This window comes from Sorghum bicolor, chromosome 3, assembly GCF_000003195.3.
Source record: "Sorghum bicolor cultivar BTx623 chromosome 3, Sorghum_bicolor_NCBIv3, whole genome shotgun sequence".
In the NCBI taxonomy this organism is placed as follows: Eukaryota; Viridiplantae; Streptophyta; class Magnoliopsida; order Poales; family Poaceae; genus Sorghum; species Sorghum bicolor.
Genome location: NC_012872.2, coordinates 54464472 through 54488423, shown reverse-complemented (window position 1 = coordinate 54488423; position 23952 = coordinate 54464472). Strand labels below are relative to the sequence as shown.

The 23952-nt window shown below is 46.1% G+C and overlaps 2 protein-coding genes and 1 long non-coding RNA gene across 4 annotated transcripts; 1 reads left to right on the top strand and 2 right to left on the bottom strand.

Annotated features, from left to right (window-relative positions):
* LOC110433455 lies at positions 2863-5074 on the bottom strand. 2 transcript variants are annotated; one of them, XM_021455626.1, is made up of 4 exons: positions 4598-5074; positions 3771-3907; positions 3367-3429; positions 2863-3220 (listed from the first exon to the last, which is right to left on the bottom strand). In XM_021455626.1, exons 1-3 carry the CDS (start codon positions 4919-4921, stop codon positions 3426-3428), a joined length of 465 nt encoding a protein of 154 aa, XP_021311301.1. In that variant the 5' UTR covers positions 4922-5074; the 3' UTR covers positions 2863-3220; positions 3367-3425. The 2 variants fall into 2 exon arrangements, with proteins under 2 accessions (XP_021311301.1, XP_021311300.1); XM_021455625.1 differs by lacking the exon at positions 3367-3429.
* Positions 16519-17352, bottom strand: LOC110434052. Its single transcript, XR_002451510.1, has 2 exons — positions 16962-17352; positions 16519-16771 (listed from the first exon to the last, which is right to left on the bottom strand). It is a non-coding gene; the product is annotated as an uncharacterized LOC110434052 (long non-coding RNA).
* Positions 19220-21914, top strand: LOC8082211 (translation initiation factor IF-2). The gene is made up of 3 exons (XM_021456242.1): positions 19220-19382; positions 20667-21262; positions 21363-21914. The coding sequence occupies exons 1-2, from the start codon at positions 19220-19222 to the stop codon at positions 21182-21184; spliced, it is 681 nt and encodes a 226-aa protein (XP_021311917.1). The 3' UTR covers positions 21185-21262; positions 21363-21914.

Sequence of the window (23952 nt, the reverse complement as noted above, 5' to 3'; positions counted from 1 at the left end):
GATCACATGTGGAGATGTCTGAGTTTTAGACATCCAGAGTTGCAACTTGCTCGAAACCTTATAAATTTTTTACCACAGTGTCCACATGTGATAACACGGTACGTCGCCAAGTTTTATGATTTTTGGAGTTTATTTAGATTTTTTTATAATTAAAAATCACATCTACGACACATGGATGATCATGTTTCGTATACAAGATATTCAAACGTTTGGGTGAGTTTATGGATACAACCTCAAAATGCACTCTCGAAAATGAATATCATTTTTTGAATGGCTATATTTTATTATTTCATGCACCTCCAGTTCAAATTTACTTTTTTGAGAAAATGCAAAGAAAATAAATTAATTGATGAAATATAGCAAAATGTTATAAAAATCTCTAATCTTTGAACATGTGCTTGTCTACAATATGCAAGGGCAACAGAAAAAGTTTGGGTCCAAAATTCAAAAAAAAAATTCCCAGAGTGGCCTGCGCTCGACAAAGGTTGTTGGCCTGGGCCCAGCTTTAGGCATGTGAGATTTGCCACCCTCTTATTTGCCGAGAGCCTAACGGGGTGGCTCTCGGCAAAGGCGACGACTACAAGAGCCGTTCACGGCGCTGCACCTTTGCCGAGAGCCTTCCTTCGCCGAGAGCTAAACTTTCGGCAAAGCTGGCCTTTGTCGAGTACTCGGCTTTGCCGAGAGCTTAGCCGTCAGCAAAAGGTCTTTGCCTAGTGTCTGCCCTGGCTCTCGGCAAAAGGTGCTTTGCCGAGGGTCTGGCTCTCGGCAAAGCTGGACCCTTAACAAAGCTTCTGTTTCCCGTAGTGAAAGGTCTGTATTACTATTTACACTAAAATAATGAATGTGTTAGATTTCGATTTAACTCCCCAGCCTATGTCGGTGCATGCCATGACATATCATGAGCGTTTGCAGCGATGATGGGGCGACTCACCAAGTCACCATACAGGCATACACAAAACTTGTCAGGTTCTCAACATCTGACAACACCCTTTTTTAGAATTAGATGATCCACAATTCCACGCATACATGATTAGTGATAGTAGGAAAATGATGGTTAAAAGATTGTGTAAGAAAAAAATTATCTGCAAATATATTACACATATTAAGGATGTAGATTTTTTTTTAGGAAAACGGGAGGGGTTTCCCACTGCTGGGATGTAGATATTCTGTTCCCATCTTTTACAGCTACTAAAGTGCTAACAAAAATCATGTTAACTTTCAATGCTAGGAACTAGGAAGTAATAACGGGAGCAAGGTGTATATGCCAATTAACATATGACCAAAGATGTATGGGTGCTGTTCCAGTGAAGAGTAAATATTCCTTGCTGTTCTGAAGACACAAGTCCTTTCAAACAGAACATGAATCCAAATAGTATAACTGAGCACCTAAAAACAAACACGGAAAGAGGACAACATGATTCAAAATCATGCATGCAAAGGAGGGCTAAAAAATAGACTGGCAGAAACTCAAGGCGCAATGAACAGACTACAGTGGAAAACTTAAAACATAAGATTGGAATGACATAGAATTGAACCTTAAGCATCCTGCAACTCTGTCGGATTAATTCAATCAATGCAATCTTTAAAAGAAATTGGCTACAATATCTAGGCATTTTGATTTACTCAAGAACAAGAGATTTTGGTTCACTATTGTTTCCGTGCAACACGCAGCACTGCATATCACGGAGCATCTTCCAATGCGAACTGTCCACAATTACTAGCTAACAAGCAAGGTGGCCAAGGCATGAAAAACGCATCAGCATCGCCGTCGTACCTCCTCTCGAACATCTTCTCCACTTCCATCGTTGCCAGGCACAGGGACATGAACCAGCATGGTCTTTCGGGATCATGCAGCATTTCAGATGTTGCAAAATACACGTATCCATCCCTTACTGCCAAAACAGAAAGCTTGTGAGGACAATATGGCGTTCCGAGATAGAGTCGTTCAAGCTCTCCTTCCAATTCCAAGCGGAGCACCCTGTCAAGAACCCATCTGTCAACACCATCGTCGCCCCTGCTGTGCTTCACGACACCAAACTTGTTGGATCCATCTGAGTATGAGTAAACAATGCATGCAGCACCATCCTCTGTTTCACCGCCTTGGAATTGGAATTCAGCGCTCCGCAGGCGCTGTGGCAGGCTGGCAGATACATCATCCCATCCATGGACCCAGTTTCCCCACGCCAAATGTAAATCCAGTAGACGAACCCATTCGCATGCATCTTCTGTTGCTGCAAAATCCAAATTTTCTCACCAGATTCGCCTGGTAAGGTACCGTCGGCTGACCTCGCCGGGAAGTCCACTTCTGGGAGAGCTGACCATCCCCCCGTGTCCGAGGAGTAGACGGAAGGCTGCAACGTACAACCGCTGTAAGCGAGAAGCACGACTCGGAACGACGACAATGGCTCCTCATCCTGGCAGATGAACCGAGTAATAATCTGGTATTGCCTTGGAGTTGGACCTGGGTATTGGAAGTCGGAACTCATGTGCGCTGCTCCGCATCAATGGGTTTAATTAACCCCTGTTCTAAATAACGGTGCTATAGCGGATGCTCACTACAACACGTCCCATTATAGGAGGCGTTTACAAATGCCTCCAAAAGAGGTCAAAACGCCATCAAAGACCTTTTAAGACATTTTTTTAAAATGCCATCTAAAATAGGGAAGTAAAAGGTCTTTTGAGGCATTTTTTTCAAAATGCCTTTTAATATCAACATTTAAAGGCATTTTTTGGCTGCCTAAAATACTATTTAGAGGCGTTCTATACAACGCCTTCAAACATTAATGGAGGCATTATTATAAATGCCTCCAAAATCATGCTATTCATATGGAACTGCTAGCAATATAGAATCGACACAATCCATTCGAGAATGAACTAATAAGAGCATACGTTAACACTATATACTCCAAATATTTTAATCTTGCAAACATACATAGTTACATTTCTAACTAGATTGCATTGCTCCCTTTAAGAGAGATAAAAAGATAGACATGTTCACATTACAGTTACATACATATGCAAGCTCCTGTCCTCACTTGGCAATTGCTCCCACTTGAAACTAAACATGTCCCAATGAGTGAAGGTTAAGTAGTGTGCTAATGTATTAGTGTGCCTTGGAGGCCATGGGGATCACCACCATACCACGCTACAGACCCCACCGGAGGACAAGCTGCGCCAACATCTTGCCGTGCTTCTCAGCCAAGCTCTGCAAATTGTATTGCTGCCACAATGCCAAGTTAGCTGATCACATTAGCACCGAAACTGATGATATTGCAAAGTATCCAAACAAAATGTACTCCTATTTGTTAAACAAAATGATGGTTGACAGTCTAGAGGGTTGTAATGGAGATTTGAAATAACATCCACCTTGATGACTGGTGCGCAGCTGTGAGTGCATGAGTTTCCTTAATCTGTTAGCATTTCTGTTAGCTGCAGAGACACATATTTTTGTTCAGTTTTTGCAGTAGAGCCATCCAAGGTATGCGCTGTGATGGTTGATAGTATTACTATTGCTGTAAAAAAGTGACTTCACCAGCATGAAAAGTAAATTGCCAAGCATGGAAAAAGTTGCAGCAAGAAAATTTTAGTGTAAGACTTATTATACTCCTCAGGATATTTCGAAACTACACTACGCTTTGAGTACCTCCTAGTACAAAAGGAAATGCTGCCAATGCAATGAATCATAATACAAAGGGAAGCTTTCCAATACTAAATATTTCAAATGTCAAACCGGTGCTAACGAAACAGAGAAAATTATTGGTTTGGTTTACCTGATTCCAATGATGTGCACCAGTCCCATGGAAACAAGTTCTTTCATTGCATAACATGTTGTTTCCAATGAAACAGAGGAATCAATGTCTACCACGCCATCATCACCAATTGAGGTCACGACATCTTTATCACTAATCTGAGCAAATTAAGTAAGGCATCAGCAGATTACTCAAAAAAAAAGTAAGGCATCAGCAGCACTAACCCAGCACCCATCCATATATAGGAAGATAGCTAGTACTAGTACGTGTATAATAATATATATAATACTATACTACTCCTGTAGTAATCAAATAATATAATGAAAATATTGTAGAGACACTCAGCTTCAAGGACAAACATATATAGTCAATCCAATTGGGGTCACACTCAACGAAAATGTTGTAGAGACAAACATCTCTGAGGTTATTGAATTTAGGGGAGGGATGCTATGTAGGCAGTCATGAGCGAGCGAGTGTGGGAGATGAGCCCATCACCAGGACCAGGAGAGTGTGCTGGCCTATAACAATCAAGTGTTTATTTGGCCTATTAGCAAACATCAGGCATTGATAGTACCAGATATCTACTAAATCTATTAGCAAACATCAGGACACTACAACTTCGATTCATATTTGGATATTCCATGACCGCGAAAGAAATTTCAATTATGTAGTACATTAAGGTGCACACTATCTAATCGCTGTAGATATTGAGATAATGGAGATAATCTAGTGTGACACTTTCTATAAGCATTTTCACAAACAGGTGGTGAGCATGAGACACTAGCATTCATAGATTCAACAAAGTGAAACAGATTAAGTGCATAACAGAACTTGATTTAGTTCCTGACCTGCGCATGAACCAGGGGATGAGGAGCCTTAGTAGTCATAGCAGTAAAGGCACGGTGACCTCGGTGACGGGCGGTGGCGGCGATTGATAATGGAGGCGCGGTGGTGGTACACTGGTACTGATGGGATGGTGTAGTCGAGAACCTCGTTGTCGGCGAGCTCTCGCGAGCACTCGTGGCCGCCTCAGGCCGGGATGTAGGGGAGGACCTCCTCGTCGGCAAGCTCGCGAACCGAACAATCTCACCGCTTTGCCTCCTAGCAGCTGCGCCATCCCTCCCCGCGCCGCCCGACGTAGCTGTGCTGCCTCCTCGTCGCTGTCGCGCCATCCCTTCTCGCGCCGCCCGATGCAGCCACGCCGCCTCCGTGCAGCCGCGCCATCCTCACGGCAACGTCGGCGCAGCCGTGTCGCGAAACCCTATCACAACAGGTGAAGGGGGAGGATAACAGAGCGAAGCTTTTTTTGCGACACATACGGTGAGGATACGGGTCATCCTTTATTTCACGAGCTGGAGCTGGGCCGGGGCCGTCATTTGTTTTCTCGAAATTAAAAAAAAACTGAATATACGTGGCTGTATGCGCACGTACAGCATTACGTAATGGACTAGTAGGAGTTGTCATTTTCAAACAGAGCTATATGCACGTATATCGAAGGCGTTCTGCACAAAAATGCCTCAAAATGTTGTAAGTAACTAAGGCATTTTTTATAAAATGCCTCTAAAGATTGTAGTTATTTAAGGTGTTTTTTAGTTTGCCTTTAAAAATATACTTTTAAGGGCCTTTTAAGAGAAATGTCTTTATACAATAATAAATTGAGGCACTCTAGAAAAAATTCCTTTAACAAAATGCCTCCTATAATGAGACGTGTTGTAGTGGCTATAGCGCTATTTAGCGTTTCTAGAAGAGAACGGCTAAGGTATGAAGATTTTAACGTTAAATGATTGATCCCGCTATTAGCAGTTAATAGCGCGCTAATTTCGCTAAATTGAGTTAGTTTAGCGCCGCTATTTGGCCTTGGGCTTCATTTCCATCGGCCCAAAAATAACTTGGAGGCCCAAATAGCAGGGATATGTCCCTATGTGATGTATGTATTATTGATGTATCATTTATGAACTTAACACTTTGAAATATCTATCTCTATTGGTTTTCATAATGTTTTTATCTTTATTATGTGTAAAATTACATGACGTTTGATATATTTTTTGCTCGGCCGTTAAATGGCTTAGACCGCTATTAGCGCGCTATAACTTTTCTTAGCCTTTTAGAGAGGCTGCCGATTAGAGGCTTAGCCAGCTATTTAAAACATTGGGTTTAACACGGCGAGGGGATTGTCTTCATCGTGTGCATTAGCGAGAAGGATTCTGCCGCCGCGGCAATCGAGGATCTCCCAGTAGGGATCGGAGCTCTTGGTGGAGCGCTCCAAGAGGGAGGTGAGGAAGAAGTCCCCGCCGCGAACGGCGCCGGCCAGGTCCCAGGCACGGAAGCCACCAGGGACGAAGGAGGGGACGCAATGGGGCCGGTACAGCGCGTCGGGGCCGTTGTTGCAACTGTCGATGAAGAACCCGAGCAGCGGCGGCGCCGGGTGGAGGGCGCGGAAGCGGCGCTGGAAGTCAGGGGAGGAGGCCACCGCGCGGCGCCATGCCCGACAGGTGAGAGCGGCGCGGACGAGCGTGGCGAAGGATGAGAGCCCTGTTCTAAATAGCGCGCTATAGCGGACGCTATAGCGCTATTTAGCGTTTCTGGAAGAGGACTGCTAAGCTATGGAGATTTTAACGCTAAATGATTATTCCTGCTATTAGCAGCTAATAGCGCGCTAATTTCGCTAAATTGGGTTAGTTTAGCGCCGCTATTTGGCCTTGGGATTCATTTTCATGGGCCCAAATAACTTGGAGGCCCAAATAGCAGGGATATGCCCCTATGTGATGTATGTTATTATTGATGTATCATGTATGAACTACGAACTTTGATGTAATATGTTAGTAACCCTTTGAAATATCTATCACTATTGGTATTCATAATGTTTTCATCTTTATTATGTGTAAAATTACATGATATTTGACATATTTTTTGCTCAACCGCTAAATGGCTTAGCCCGCTATTAGCGCGATATAGCTTTTCTTAGCCTTTTAGAGATGCTGCCGCTAAGAGGCTTAGCACGCTATTTAAAACACTGGATGAGAGGCGGAGGAAGATCTCCAGCACCATGTCTCCTCCAAGGGAAGATATGTGTGTGGGCGCCGTCGGAGTCGAACGCGCTGGGCTACTTGCGGCGGCGGCTAGGGCTGAAAACCACAACTTTTTCTGATTAAATTAATTAATCCGTCCAAAGGTTTTTCTGATTATTCGTGCAAAGGGTTATAATATATGGTTTTATGACATAGTTTCTGACTCATCAATATTTTGGAATATAGTAAAGAGTTCTACACTCATGAAACTTTTATAATCTCTCTTTATTAATATAGTGTCGCATCAGCATATTTAATATTTATAAAATTCTAATAAAACTTGATTGAGATTGACCTTATCAACATAAGCCTTCAGATCAAGTGACTCCACACGATATTCAGGATCGTCACAACCATGTGCGATATTGCAGGGGCGGCTATGTGCACAATTTTCTTGCTTTTGTTTTTGTTTTTGGTTTCGGGTTCTCGCCCCTAGAATTACTTGTTAATCGTTTGTATATGTGTTGTGGTCTTTCTTTTAGCCCTTCTCTTGATGAAAAATGGGTAAAAAACCCAATAGCGAAAATTGGGTAAAAAACCCAATCGTAAAAAACACAATCGCGAAAATTCTTTTAGCCGTCCGTATTCGTGGGCACGGCTAGTATACCAGATTTAACACTCTGCAGAGGTTGTACATCTTTATCCATGAGTCATGATTTACCCTTTCGCCCGAGGTAGCTAGTCTCTTAACCCCCTTCCTAGGAGGTCGGCAGAGATCACTATGAAGCCTTTCAAAAGTTCGTCTCACATGTTAGAGCCGCAAGGTTTCCTTCGCGAGCAGATATAGATACCCTCTTCCGAATGGCACAATGACGCGCAGCCTATACATATAGGGACAGGGGCTCGCACTATACCCGTATCGGTTCAGCCCCTCTAGCTCTCTTTCGGGTAACCTCTAACAAGCTAGAAAATGTCTTCATACTGAGCGAAAGCCAGAGCCATATAGCCATCATGGTTGTACGAGTTGTCCCAGCTTTTGCCAAGTGATAAGTCCTTATGGAGGGTCAAGATCAATCCAACAAAAGCCAGAGTTCTTTCCACCCTTTATTCAAGTTGCTAGAAAGCTTATTTTATTATTTATTGTATATTCAAATATTCATGTTACAAGATCATGGATTAATAATCATGCACTAGCAAGAACTACCCACATGCATATCCAAATAGGTAACAAGGAATTCAGGATAACAATCATCTATGATTTTGCTAAGGTCATCAAGGTGGAAGCATGCATATGATATATATGTGTATTTATAAGTGAATAGGTAACAAGGATGATCCCAAGTTATACTTGCCTTGATCAAAACTCTCTTGAGTCTGCTGCTGATCTTCAAAAGATTGACCTTGATCACCAACGTACTGTTCACCGTCTATACCCGATCATCAATCAACAACACGCAATCCAATATAGACAATCATACACGAAGCAAACAAGCTATAATTAGAACAATACACCAAATAGTGGTAAATCAAAGATAAAAGTTTATGAAAATATTCTACGCAGCGCTACGATCACACAAACGTAAAGTTCACAAAAATCAGAATTAAAACGTAGAAGATATGAATTTTCTAAGATTTCCTATAGATAAATAATTAATTAATTAAATGCTACTGCGAAAGTAAAAAGTTTCAAAACAGTGAACAAATACTTCTAACACGTAGAGCTCGTAAATACGAATCTAACGAAATTTGAATGGATCAAATCGGATTTAAAATGAGCATTTTATGACCAAAATACTTCCGGTGGCAAACATGTAATTATTAGAAAACGTATTTCGGAAAACATACTGGGTCGGTTTACGCTTTCCTAAGGACAAAACAGATTTGAGAAAGGCGCCAGGAGGACTGTGGGTTAAATATTAAAAGAACGCAGGGGTTCTTTAGCGAAATAGCCCCGAAGGGGTATCTTCTAATTTCCGCCCTTGATCTCTAATCCAACGGCTCGGGTGCTTCAGAGGAAGAGATAGGCGGCGGCCGGCCGCCGGAGCCCAGGCCCGGCGCGGTGGCACCATGGCCGGTGCCCTTGAAGCTCACCGGCGCCACTGATCTCCCGTTTCCGGTCGCTAGGGAACAAAAGAAAAATGCCAGGCGGATGAGAAGCTTACCCCGAGCTCACCTATGTGCTTGGTCCGGCCAGAGAGGGAGCGAGACGCTCGGTTCGCGGTGGGAAAAAAAACACGCTTCGGCGAGATTCAACCGCGCGTGGCTAGGGCGGCTAGGGCTCCTGGGACGCAAAGAAACAACAAAAGAGGGTCGCGGCGGAGTCTTAGAAGCTTTATAGGGTCTCGGGTAAGCGATTCGGCAACGAAATCGCGATTTCCCAGGGATTGGATACGGCGCTGAGTCCGGTTCTGCTGCGAGCAGAGGTAGGAGATGGGGTGTTGTCCCGTGGGCCCCATGCGTCATAGGAAGAAGGGTGGGACCCGACTGTCGGCCAGAGAGAGGGGAAAGGGGAGGAGGACGCGCGCTGGGCTGCGCTTTGGGCCGAGGCGAGGGAACTGGGCCGCGGGGCACTAGGCCGTTGCGCGATGCGGGGGGGGGGGGGGGGAGAAAGCAACTGGGCCTCGGCCGATTGGGCCATCAGGCCGAGAGCAGGTGTCTCTCTCTCTTTCTCTTTTTTTTCTAATTTTCTTTTCTGTTTTTATTTTTCCAAAGGTCTTTCAATAATAGTTTTGAGTTCTTTTAATTCTCAAAACACACAGCACAAAATAAACCATGGCCAGCATGAATGCACAATTACATTTACTAAACTAATGATGAATTTTTAGTTCCAACAAAAATTATTTAAGTGCTAAATTTAAATGCTCACAAAAATACTTAATTTAATCAAATAAATTTCTATTAATTGAAAATTAAATTTTTGGGTGTTACAGACCGGCTAGCAGAGGGCAAACATTTCTCCTAAAAAAAGTAGAGGGCAAACATTTCAATCATCCTATAAATTAAATTTCTCTATATTAATTACATGAAAGTTTCATGCTTTGTCAGGTTTTGCACCTGGTCAAACCAATCACTCAAGCAGTTGCATCTGCCACAATATACTACTAGTATTGTTCATAACTTTTATAGGTGTACCGCCATCGCCACACCGTCACCGGTTGACGACCGTGCTCCTCCCCTAGCAAGAGCGGGGGCATCGGCAACCCGCGGGTGTCACCAGCTAGCAGCACCCGTCTCGCCGCCATGGAGCCTGCGACGCTCGTGCCAGTGGTGTCCAAGGCGATCCACCTCAAGACGTTGTGCGAGGGTAAAGTAAAATTTACCTTAAGGGCACATGCCCTCACAATGTGGAACACAGGATTTGCTCTAAGATTTCTGCCGAGCAGCTCTCCTGCTGGGCATGAATCTCAGAGCAAATCCTGTGGTTTACAATGCGAGGGCATGTGCTCTTAAGGATAAAAAAACTGTGTTCATTGTGCGAGGGTCTAATCTCCTGCTCTACTAGCCTCAAGCGGTAGGTTGTTGGCTGCAAGCTGATCTAGCGCAAGAAGCCACTAGGCGCGCTAGACCTGGGCTGCCTGGCCAAGGCCGCTTGCATCGGGTGTGCCAACCGCACGGTAGTCATGATGGTTGAGAGGAAGCCGGCCACGGCTCCATGATCGAGCCCCCTTTGAGCCTACTCTGTCCTTGCCTCTACCAGACACAAGGGCTCCGTGCGCACTACCGCCGCCCACTTTTATCACCTTCATCACCGGTAGTAGTTTGCCTATCAGTGTGCAAGACATTTTTAGCACCCTCTCCGGCAGCATACGTGACGGTGGCTACCTTTGTGACTCCACCTACATAGTGTGCTCTGTGTCCGTCATCTTAGCATATCGTGCCATCACGGTTGTCTCTACCTCCATGCTCTTGTGTACTACTAAGGGTGTCCGCCTTGTTCCGCCATGAATCTAAACTATTTCATCTATTGGTCCTCTCCTGGAACATGAGAGGCGCCTCGACCTATAGGAGAAATGTGATGGCATGCATGACACCATATCCATCGTTCATCCCTATGTCGCCTACCTCTAGGGGTCCAAGATCCACTCTATTGACGCTCTCAAAGGCAAATCATTCCTCCCAACTTACCGCAGCGACCTCGCCTACATCCCCGTGGATGGCTCTTGGGGTGGCATTATGACGGCCTAGAATCTGAGCGTACTCTTAGGTGGCACGCCCGTCCGCCGCAACTACTCTCCCACCATCCCCTTTACTTCCACTATCTCCTCCTACTCTTTCACCCTCACCAACATCTATGCCCCGTCAGACCACCGCGACACGGATGCCTTCTTAAGCGAGGTCACATCCCTAACCCCTTGATGAGGTGGCTTGGCTCGTTATTAGGGACTTCAACCTCACTCGCTCGCCAGAAGACAAAAACAACTCCAATTATTTCAACTGGAACCTAGCCAACAAATTCAACAGTGCAATTGGGAGCATGGTCCTCATTGAGCTCCCCTCCTGGACCGCCTCTACACCTGGTTCAACATGAGAGAGACGCCCACTCTTGCCAAAGACCATGCGTTTGTCAATAAAGAGTTCACCACCAGTTTCCCCAACTCTAGTCTCTCTTCCCCCTAGGGCTCCACGTTCGATCACATTCCGCTCACTCTCACCATCCCCACAGCCATCCCTAAAGCTCACCGCTTCCACTTTGAGAATGCTTGGCTCAAAGATGCCACCTATCTCCCCTCCATCCTCCTCGCCTGGTCTAATGAGCTGGTTCCATGGATGTTGCTGGTGGCCTGGTTGCCTGGATCAAAGCCCTCCGCCGCGAGTTGAAAGCTTGGTCCCACAAACACCACACCCACCATGATTTTTACCATAAGCTTCCTTCATTGTGATGCTACTTGACATCTATTAGGAGCGCAGGCCCCTCTCTGTAGGTGAATGGCGGCTGTGACGACTATGCCATGACAAGATTGCGCTGATCATTGCCTAGCGCACTGTGTACTAGAAGCAACATAGAAAGTTCCAAGCGTGGCAAGAGGGTGATGCCAACACGAAGTACTTCCACCCTCGGCCCTCTAACTGGTTGCGCCGGAACACCAGGTGCAGCTGATCACGCACGAGGATAAGGCGACAGTGCTCATCGCCTACTACATTGACATCCTAGGCGCTGAGGTGGTCACCACCTAGCCGCTCGACATCGATGCACTTTATAGTGCCGCGGAGTGGACCGTCCTCAGACTGCTTGTCGTGTTGTTCATCGAGTCTGAGGCTTGGGCTGCGGTTCATACTATGTCTGCAGACAGCGTGTCGGGGCCAGTGGGCCTTGCTTTCTACAAGGCTGCATGGAGCACCACTAAGGGGGGCATCATGGGCTTCCTCCACACTTTCCACACCGGCGCTGTCGACCTGCAGCGCATCAACAAGGCCCTAATCGTCATGATTCCGAAGAAGGAGGCTGTAGTGGCACCGGGGAATTTTCGCCCTATGTCTCTGCAAACACTAGTACAGAGGCATACAGTACAGGCGGCTGGTAAGCTATTTGTACTGGTGTTTTTCAGCACCGCCTGCGCTGCCGCCTGTAGAAATGTTTTTACAGAAATAAAATCGATTTTTAAAAATAGAAAGAAAAATTTTTAATTACAGGGAAGGGCAGTGGCTAAATCACTCGCCCGTCTCCGTCGAAGTCGCAAGTCGTGCTTTTTTCGCGTAAAATCGCATGCTTCACGACTGGTGGGATTCGAACGTGAGACCTTATCCTTGCGTGTAGCCTCCTCTACCACTCCATCTATCACTCACTTGAGTCTATATTAGAGTTTAGTTCCCCACATATTATCTCAAACCGAGCATATATTAATTATTTGAGACCCTAAGCGGATTTCAATGGAAAGTTTGTCAACTACAAAGTTTCGTAATTTTTCAAGATCTATAACTTTTATATTGAAAGTTTTTCCATCCGAGATCATTTATAAAATTTGAATTTCAAATTTAAGAAATTCAAACGTAGTTTTCGACGACAAGATGATGTCAAATGAAAAAATTATCAACTACAAAGTTTCATAACTTTTCGAGATCTACAACTTTCATTTTGACAGTTTTTTCAAACAAGGCCATTTAAAAAACTCAAAAAATTACATTTCAAATTATTTCTACATGCGGCTTTCTTAAGAAACCGCCTGTAGAAACATGATTTGTACAGGCGGTTTCTTAGGAGAACCGCCTGTAGAAATACATGATTTCTACAGACGGTTTTGTTAGGAAAACCGTCTGTGAAAATTAATTTTCACTGGCGGTTTGTTAGCACAACCGCCTGTATAAATGCATGATTTCTACAGGCGGTTTTGTTAGGAAAACCGCCTGTGAAAATGTATCTTTACAAACGGTTCGTAGTTCTGACACCGCCTTTTTTATACCACAGGCGCGTGATAACTACAATCGCCTGTGATATAAAAAGGGGCGTCGGCGTTGTACACTAGTGAAAATTGCCCGGTGTTCGTTTTCGTGTCCTATATTTTTCTTAGGTGTACAGGGTAGAGTAGCTGTTAAGGTAGCGAGCACGGCTCAAGCTATAATTTTGTAAAAGACATTTTCCTCTCTTTTTTCTGTGTAATAAAAATCCCGCAAAACTTTTGCCGCCTTTCGAAAAAAAAGATCCAAACAAAACTGCTCACCTCTAGATTGCAGCTGCAGATCACAGGGCTGATTGATCCCGATCAGACAGGATTTATCAAAGGCCGCTCCATCTTGGAGAATTTCATGCTTCCAACAGAGCTCGTCCAGCTCTGCCACAAACGCTAAGCGCCAACGCTGGTGATCAAGCTTGACTTCGCAAAGGCCTTTGACTCCGTCAACTGGGACAGCCTGATCAAGGTCCTCCAAGCCCGTGGCTTCCCCAAGCTCCGGAGCTCGTGAACGGCATGCATTCCTGGCTCGTGGATCACATGCAAACAGGGGTTGTGGCAAGAACATGCGCTCCTCTTCCTGCTGGTAGCGGACGTCATGCAGAGGATGATCAAGAGCGACACCGAGATCATGCACCCGATGATGGCCGAGACTGCCCCGGTCCTGCAATACTCGGATGACACGATCATCTTAGTCCGCGCCGACCTCGGTAGCGTGCAGTGGCTGAAGCAAACCTTGGACAACTTCTCCATGTGCACCTGCCTGAAAATCAACGTTGGCAAGATCGACCATGGTGACGCCGAAGCATGTCCTGCCCTCGCCTCTCCTCTCCAGGCGTTCATGGACCATCTGCAGTGCAGGCAAGGCTTTCGCCACTCTGGTCGTCAGAGTCGACCGCTAACTGGCAACATGGAAGGCGCTCCTGCAGAGCACGGCTGGGAGAGTGATCTTGATCAACGCGGTCCTGGATGGGCTTCCAACCTACGCCATGGGGCGCTGGAGCTGCTGCCTGGGCCCTGGGGTCGTTGCTGCTCTGGACGTACGCTCGACGACGAGCTTTCCTCTGGACGGGCACAAGAATGACAAGTGGCGCCCACCACCCCGTGCCTGGTCGCTTGGGAAAATATCTGCCAAGAAATAGATGACGGTGGCCTCGGGATCAAATGCGTTGACACCAGGAACGCCTACCTATTGCTGAAGCTGCTGCACCGCCTACGACACCGACCCGAGGGATTGGCCTGGGCAACATGGGCCAGAGAGCTCATTGACATGACAACCCTCGGCGGCGAGCTCGGGCGACGCTGCGTGACCTCTTCCTGGCGTACGGGCAAATTACCAAGGTCGTCTCGTCGTTGGCGACGGTCGGAGCACGGCGTTCTAGCATGATCAGTGGCTATGCGTCTCACCTTTGCAGACTTGATGCCGGCACTCCACAGCCACTACTACGGGAGAGCAACGTCAGTGCACGACGTCGTCGGCTCCGCAATCCGCGAGACCAATTCCAACGACGCCTCTCCACCCGGGCGGCCGAAGAACCTTGTGCAACTCACCTTGATGCTGTAGGACAAACAATCCAGCTACTTCGAGGATGGGCATCAATATCATCAGCTGATGGTCAGGCTCATCTACAGAGCCTCCACCCGTGGTGAAAACCCGAGCGCCTCCTACAAGTTCATCTGGTGCAATAATTTCGCTCCTCTACGAGTCAAATTCTTCGACTGGCTACTCACCCAAAACAGGATCCACTGCTGCATAGCCTAGCTTGGCGCACAAGAACATCATTGACGACGCGCGATGTGAACTGTGTGGGCTAGCTGACGAGACGGCCGACCGCATCATCTCTGAGTGCACCTTTGTTCAATCCTATTGGGCTTGCATCGGCTGGGTGCCCAACGAGATCGCCAAGGTTTGTGAACTATCGGACACCAAGTGCCAGCACAATAAATTTTTCATCAGCTTTGTCAAGTGCTATTTTTCGAGCATTTGGCCCAAATGCTCGACACTCGGCAAAGATGGATGCCAAGCAATGCATGCACTACCGGACATAGGTGTTTTGCTGGTGATTGCAACACTCGGTAAAGACCACACGATAAATTTTTCATCAACAAAACGGTCTTTGTCGAGTACTATTTTTCGGGCACTCCTCCCAAATGCCCGACACTCGGCAAAGATGGATGCCAAGCAATGCATATGCACTACCGGACATAGGTGCTTTGTTAGCGACTGCAACACTCAGCAAAGACCGCACAATAAATTTTTCATCAGCAAAACGGTCTTTGTCGAGTGCTATTTTTCGGGCACTCGGCCCGATTGCCTGACACTCGGCAAAGATTTAAACGAGAAAAACCCAAAAAAAATAGGAATTTTTTTTTCCAGGGCCCTCGTCAGCCAACGCTCTCCCATCTCCATCAAAGTCGCAAGTCACGACACTTTTCGTGCAATATTCATGGATAAACGGTCGGTAGGGTTCACTTTGAACCCGTGACCTTCCTCTCATGCAAGTCACTCTTAACCACTGCACCATACTATCACTTGTGACTATATTGCATTTTGGTTTCTCATATATTATACTAAAATTATAAATCATTTTAAGAATCTTGAAGAGTCAAAGCATATCAATTTTGATCAAAATTATAGATAATTATAGAAATTTTTGACATCAAATAAATATGTTTATACATGAGTATTCTATGGTAATAAATAAATAAATAAAATATAGACAGGAAAAAGAGACGACCCAAAAAAAAGAATAGAACCGGATATAGTAGTCCAAGACGGACAGATAAAAATAATAGAAAAAAGTTAAACAAGAAAATAGGAAATTTTATATCTTTTTCTATTTAGATTACTCAAAGATTGAAGTAATCTATTTATATTAGGATTAGGATTCCTAGCTATCAGTGTTACCCTATATAGGGCCATATATAAATCTGGAATCGAACTCTTGGATTAGAATTCCTATTTAGCTTAATCAAAAGATTAGAGTAATCTATTGATATTAGTATTAAGACTCCTAGCTATCAAGGTTATCGTATATAGGACCTATACAAAAATTAGAATCGAACTCTATATTATGCTAGACGAGAGCTATTCTAACTTGTATGAGCACGGATTATATATAAATCTGGATGGAAGAAACTCGACATTATTTAGTAGTTAAAGGAAAACGGACCAACAAAATAGATGAACCAAAATATTGGCTGAAATTTTACCTTTTTATTTATTAAAATTAGACTAACAAATATGTCCGTGTGTTGCAACAAGACTACAATCTATTATGCTAGCATAAGAGTAGGATGCGACGATTTGACTTTGCCATCGGTATGCGCAATGATGCAGTCATTGTTAGAGGCTAGACCTATAAGAAGTAGATGGATCTCATCAAGACTTTTGTTCTCATTTCTCATTAATATGTTATAGCTTTTTTCTTGTGTTACAGCGCACAAACATATTTATTTGTGAAGAATAATCTATACCTACTAATAAAGAGGCAAAATTTCAGTCTGTCTTTTTTTTTTCTGCCCGCTCCTCTCTCCGAGTCCACGACAATACGACATGATGGTGCAGCGCTTTGGCCGCGCGCCGCTTCCTTTTTGTTCGGGGTAGCAGGGTTGCGTCAACGCGGCCCTCAATACATATCAAATAGAATACAATACAAAATCAAGATCATCATATATATACTCATACTCTAGATCGAGACCAATACAAAATCAAGATCATCATATATATACTCATACTCTAGATCGAGACCAAATGCATTGCAAATCAAGCCACCAACCACGTAACAAAAAAAAACCACAAACGACCAGGTCCTCACCCGACATCAGCTGCCACAATCAACGATGGAGCGCTCCAGTCCTGCAACGTTGTTGGGCTCCTCACGGCTTGGTTGCTGCGTCCCCAGGTCCGGTGCTTACCAGCAGCTCCATTGGCGGTGGCTCCACCGGCGATACCTCAGGCACCTGCCGCCACCATATATCCCGGAACACGGCCGGGAGCCGGAAGAGGGATGGAGAAATCAGATCTGGAGAGATGGAGCTCGATCTGGGAAAGGTTGGGAGCTCTGGATACGGCCGGTGCAAGAGGCGGCGGAGGATGCGATGCGGCAGCAGAGGAAAGGTGTGGATACAGAGAGAGAAGGCCTGCACGTGAGGATGAGGACGAGTGAAGTGCAGTCGATTTGTTTTTTTTTTACCGATGCTGGACAAAGCGGACACGTCCGCTCCCTACCTCGTCCCGTCGAGTACACAACAATCCCTTTGCAATACTCAACAACACTTCTTGATTAGAATACAACATGGACAAGAGTTCTATTAAACAAAGGCTATTTTAAATTAAAAAAACTGGATAACACTAGCAAAGGAGTCCTAATAGGAATTTCTTTGTAAATACTAATCAACACAAATCGAATGTTCTATAAAACAAAGGCTATTTCAATAAAAAAAATTGGATAGTACTAGGAAAGGAGTTCTAATAAGACAATAATTTCCTTTGTAAATATTAATCAACACAAATAAACTATGTGCGAGTCTCCCCTATTTAATAGTTTTTCTTCTCCTATTGTATGGTGTATTTAGTACCAGAATTTTTATTATTTTAATAGTTTTTATATTAACAGTGACAGCTCACTACCACTATACTCTCCTACCGATAAAATAATATTGAGCATTTCATGATTGTTCATTATCTCATATACCGTACGGGTTGAAACATTGTGGTCAGAGGTGGCACAAAGTTTAAATTGAAATATGAAATGTTTTCATAGTTTTCTTTATATGAGTTAGTGGAGTGCGTTCATGTTACATCCACATCTGATGATGTTTCGATCTAAGATGAATTGGACTCATGACATGATCGATCATTCTATTAGCCCCTAAGTATCATTAAATAATGGTTATCCGAACACAGTGCAGAGTGATTCTAAACTAAATTAGAACTAATGATGCAAAAATAGAATAAATCTTTGGGCTGAAGTTGTCTACTGTTTGGCGATCTACATATCCCGTTGCAACGCACGGGCATGTTTTGCTAGTAAATATAAAAAGTCAAATCACAGAAAGAAAACATAGACGAAAGTGGAAAAAAAAGGAAAACAGACGAAAAGGAAAAACAGAACACGAAAATAAAAACTTAACCGAAAAAACACCAGTATGGAAAACCAATAGAAATTAATAAAAAGGCAGGAAAGAAAAAAAAAGAAAAATTAAAAAAGAAGAAAAACTAAGAAACTTCTCGTGGCTTATATTAGAGTAAGATAAGGCATAATTTCATGATTTATGGGGCTTTGCAAGCAGAGGCAATTGTAAATTCGGCAGGAAATTTTAGTGCTCTTCCATGATCGATTCAATTTAGAGTTCTCCCCTGGTTGAATTCATCTTTTTTGCTCGTCCTCTCTGTTTTCCGTTTTCCGTTTGGACTTCAACTTTATCGTGTTGTGACTAAACTCCTATGGAGATCTCCCCATAAGACTGACATACAACATCGTTCATAGAGTCCTGATACAGATTATGTCTTTTACAAAGAAGAGACGATTATCTAATACTTGGTTGGACCTTAGAAGGAGAAGATGGTCAATGGACAAACCTCTGATATCTTTCGATTAGGAAGAGCGCACGTTAAAAAAAAAAGACAACAGACAGTCGTTAGAAAAGAACAAAAATAAAACAGAGCTAGGAAGGGAAAGATGGTCGACGTAGAAATTAGGAAACCTCCTATTCTCTCTTTTCCATATATAAAACAGAGCTAGGGCGGCTGCAGGGTACTTTTTCCATATAAAGCTGATTACCGAAACCAAACCGTTTTAGGATTAGGTTGGACGCAACGAGTCCAGGACGTCCATTGAAATACCTGGAGGTCTTTCCTCGTTTTGGGGATCGAGATCCACCCATCCCTAGCCTCGTTTTGGGGATCGGAGGACGCAGATCGACTTCGATCGACGAGGATCATCACGGGGAGTCACCGAAGTCTGAGGCGGCGCCGATGAAGTCGGAAGCCAAAAAAGTGTTTGTTGTTTTGGGGGACGAGGTATGGGAGAGCGAGGAACCAAAGCCTAAATCGCGGCCAAAAAGGATACCGATGAGAGTCGCGAAAGTAGACATCTGGAGCATGCTGGGGCCTGAGGAACCGGAGCTAGAGGAGATGGAGCCGGGCGACGAACCACACTGGATGACTGTTAGCCGTTATCGCATTCACTGGGACGAACGATGGTCTGGCTACCACGGCTCATTTGAGGACACCAGTGAGTTTTTTTTTCTTTCCCAATTGATTAATCATATATCTCAGGCCTGCCTTCTTGGCTTAATTTCCTTGTCCTTTTAATAAAGTAGTTGTTGATGCAAAAGCTAGATCTGCAAACACAAATGGCTAATACCCGATTTAAACGTTAAGGCGTGCCAGCCGATTTGACCTTACTATCGGCAAAGGTGATAACTCGAATACTTTGGTCCCGACAACAGCGATACGCCCGGATGCCACGGCCAAGAGGTATTCACGCGGAACTTGAGAACACACCGAGCTTAAGTCGACGAATTCCTAAGAACTCGTAGTAAAAAGGAAAAAGGATGACGAAGTCGTCGAAATAGTAGATACTGGAATATGAGTAAAAACCGGTATTTGATTGATTGATCGATTGATAGATAGATTACAAAGCCCTAGGGTCTACATTTATACTGTAACATTCCGGATTTTTACGAAAACCAACAATACGAGCTTTTTAAAATTTTTCATGTAATCGTGTGAAGCATATAGTTTTTAGATCTAACTCGATCCTAACCTGCTAACAAATCGTAGCATACATATAGATTTGTTTGTAGACGAGTGTCTTTGTTCGTGAGTCGATTTGGAGTTGAGTCTTAATTAGGGTTTGGAGTGCACAAATCCGTAGCAAAGTCCTCTCGAATCTCTATCGTATTCTTTCGAGTCCGATTCCATATCTATATATTTGAATCTCCCTCAAATTCCCTTGCTCATAAATGGAGGATTTCCTTTTTCATTTCTCTTGGGCCGAATCTCCCTCCATTTCTTCACTCGGCCCAGCTAGCTCTCCTTCTCCCTCTCCTTGCTCTCGCCCATTTCTTCTCCCCCTCATTCCAGCCCACGCGCGCGCCAGGGCCTAGGCTGTGGCCCACGAGGGAGGCAGCGCCCCCGGCCCGAGGCCCAGCCGCTCGCTCCCCCATCTCCCTCTGCTGGCCCAGCAGCCAGGCCAGCCCACCTCGCGAAAGCTCCCGCCTAGCCCATCCCGCGCGCGGCCCAGCCCACCTGGCACGCCCTCACCTGAACCCTAGGGAGCAGGAGCTCCCCACGACGCCGCAACCGCCCAGGGTGGGCAGAACCGCCCGCGCCTGCCCTCTCCCCCTCGACGTCCGTGCTGATGCGCTCCACGTGTGCCAACGTGGGCACGGACGCCTAGCAACAGCCGTGCTCGTCCCTAAGCCCTAGCGCTCGCGTATAAAAGCAGCTGCAGCCGCTCGCCCTTCTTCTTCCCTGCGCCGCCGCCGCCATAGCCGACCCGAAGCTCTGTGAGCCGCGCCATCACCTACCTCGCCCGCAACCACGGCGCTCGAGCGCCTCGTCACACCACCCCGCGCACTTGTCGCCGTCGAGCCGGCCAAGCAGGAGCCTAGCACGCCCCGCGGCGCCGAGCCCCGTCCCCGCGCACCCGCCGTCGCGACGCCGCGTCCACGACCTCGCCATGCTGTGGTCGCCAACGCCTCCGTCTCCGTCCACGCCGAGCAGGAGGTCCGCGCCCTCGCCGCGCCGAGCCCCGACCCCGCGACGCCGTCGTCCGCAAGCCGCCACCGCGCCGTGGAAGCTGCGTCCATGCCGGCCGTGGTGACCGCGACCCCGACCCCGATGTCGGTCTGCGCCACCACGACGACGCCGTGCTCGTGCCCCGTCGACCTCGTCCCCGGAGCGCGTCCTCGTCAACAACACCAGCGCCGAGCCATCCACGACGCCGAGCAGCAGCAACGTCGGCCGCGACCCCGAGCAGGAGCCCCGCACGCCACGACGGCCGACCACTGCAGGAATGTCGCGGCATGACCACGGGCACGCTGAGCCCGTCCTCCACCAGCTGCCACCCCACGTTTGTGATGTCGCCCAGAGCATCACCACTATGCCGTGAGTCACAAGCCCAAAACTTTGCCTATTGCATCTTCCATCAACCTCGTCATTGTTGTGCTGAGATCGGCCTTCGTGCCGTGTTCTTCCACTATCGCAGGGAGCAGAGGCTTCGCCATACCATTTTGCTAGGCTGCGACGTTTCCTAGGTCTTGCTGCCATGCCATGGCCAACTTCGGCCTCCAACAGCAAGCCACAGCGGTCCAGGACACGCTGCAGCTAGCCAAGTGCACCTGGGCGCTCTGCGACAAGCCTCGCCTACCCCGCCATCGTCAAGGTCGACCTTTTTGCACTTAGTTGACGCCCTCCGTGACGTCGGCAAAACCCTTGCCCTTCATTCTTGTATCTTGTATATACTTGTTAGTTATCATCTTTATCCATCTATCTATACTTGTCGATACATGAATTATTTATTCTATGCCTGTGCCGAGCCTTCGCGCCGGTCTACTCTATTTATCTCTTGTGCTATGGAAATGTGCTACTCCGAGTTGTCATCGTGTCTTTATGTTGTCAGTGGTCGAGTCGTGATTCTTGTGTGTTTGTCGTTGTCTGTGGACCGTGCCGTCGAGCCGGTTGAGAGAGTGATATGTTTGAATGTTGCGATCGCGAGTTTGTCTCGCCATGGCCGTAATGCCAAGCATGTCCCTCCTCTCGTGTTGTCGTTCTTGTTTTGTGTTTCGTTGCCCTTGAGGACCGAGCCTTCGAGCCGGTTAGGGAAATGGTAGTGCGTTCAACCATTTCAATCGTGGGTTCGACCCGCCGTGATCGCGATGTCGAGCGTCACTCGTTTTCCCGTGTTTAGTTGACTTCGTCACGCTACGCTTGTTAGCTCCTACTCCCGTCCCTCGGACATGGTCATCGTGTGTCGTCATCGACGCGGTTCTTACCCGCACACTCGATACCTAGGTGGCCTAGTCGAGTGGGATACGAATTAGGGGACAACCTTCGTGGAATTGTCGGAGACCAACTCGTTAGGTGGAGCTCATGGCCGCGAGTCGCCTCGCCATGGTCATCGGGCTTTACCTTGTTTCTCGCATGTTTATCTTATCCGTCTCATATGCTTATGCCACCTAGACCCGGACATTTCCCGTAGTTCCCGCGGTGACAACCGCATCGCCTGGAACTATAGGAATGACCCTGTGCTGATTCAGAGGCACCTAGGTCGAGAAGTGTTATGAGTTGGAATAGATCATGGGGTCGTATCTCTTTTCATCCAACCGTCGTTCATTCCATGATGAGTTGGTCGAAAGAGAATGAACTCCATTCTTCTTCTCTCTTGCTATTAATTCCCGTCGATCCAGTAAGATGTGGATTGAGCTCCTTTTATTTGTTTGATGTTTTGTTTCCAATCTCACGACTCCCGTCGTTGTTATGGCGAGCGGATCAATGGAAAGTGAAACCCGTGTCCTTTCTTTCCTTTTGGGTTCTTCGTGCTTAAACTCTTGTATGCTTGTACCTATTCGACCGTAGCATTTATTTGGTTCTCGCGGTGACAACCGCACTGCTATGGACTCGAGGAATGTCTTAGTGCATTCAGTGTACCTAGGTCGTGGTACCCTATAAGTAGCTTGAGCACTCTTTTTCTTTGTGCGTCACTCTTTCTAATTCCCCGTCTCTTACCGTGGCGAGTGGACTGGATGGAGTAGACCACTCCCCTTTTCTTCTCTCTTTGTTCCACCCTCTCTTGACTCTCGCCAATCATAATGGCGTACGGGTTGAGAGAGATCAGAGTTTCTTGTGCTTACAACCGTTTGGTTCTCGTCAATCTCTATGACGCTTGGATCGAAAGTTCGTAAGCCCTGGTGTTTACTTAAAATAAGTTAGAGTCTACACCTTTGTTATTAAAGCCGTACAGGTCGACACGATCGACCCGGGAAGTAACGGCTAGGCGAAGACTCCAGCTTGTACTTAGTAAACAACCATTCTCATTTCTTTTAGCCCAGGGATCGGACCTCCACCGAGAGGGCTAAGTCATTATCCTTTCGGTGCTCTTTTAGTGTAGTTGTTCTTCAGTGTTCTTCGTCTCTTTTCGCAGTCTTTGAGGTCTAGTGGTTTGATTGTTTCGCTTTGATTGTCGTTTACGAGGTAGTTGCTTCGGTTAGCGATGATCGAATCGGAACCAGTCGAAGGAAGGACATGCCGAAGGAGGATCTCGGATGAGAACAACTACAAGTGCACTGTGGATCTTGGAAATAACATTTAACAGGTGCCACGTCCCACCCAACCTCGTAGAATCCTATTAGACATGCAATATTATAGATGCTAGTGCTTTACTTTTATGCAAATGAACTATGATAGGTTGCATGGTAGAAATGCTTGTGAGCCATTGCCTTGTTGCAACCTATAACCCTCGCACACCCGCTGTTAGGTTAGATGCTTGCACACTACTTGCTACTGTTCCTTCTATGCATTATATCTGTGATGTGATGCATTGGGGAGGATTGGATGTGAGTGGATAAGGCACGTGGTGCCAATAACTGGATAAGAAATGGATAATGGATTTGGGGAGATCTTGGCGTGCGTCTTGGGTGTGTAGTGAGGGTCGAGTCGACCGAGCAGGATTTACGACGAGTCTTGGGACAAGTCTTGCCGGGGAATGCTACCTGGGCGTTCTCCACGAGAGGTACCTATGGCGGGTACATGTGACAGGGAGAGGTCCCGAAGTGGAGTGTCTTCGTGGGACGAAGCAC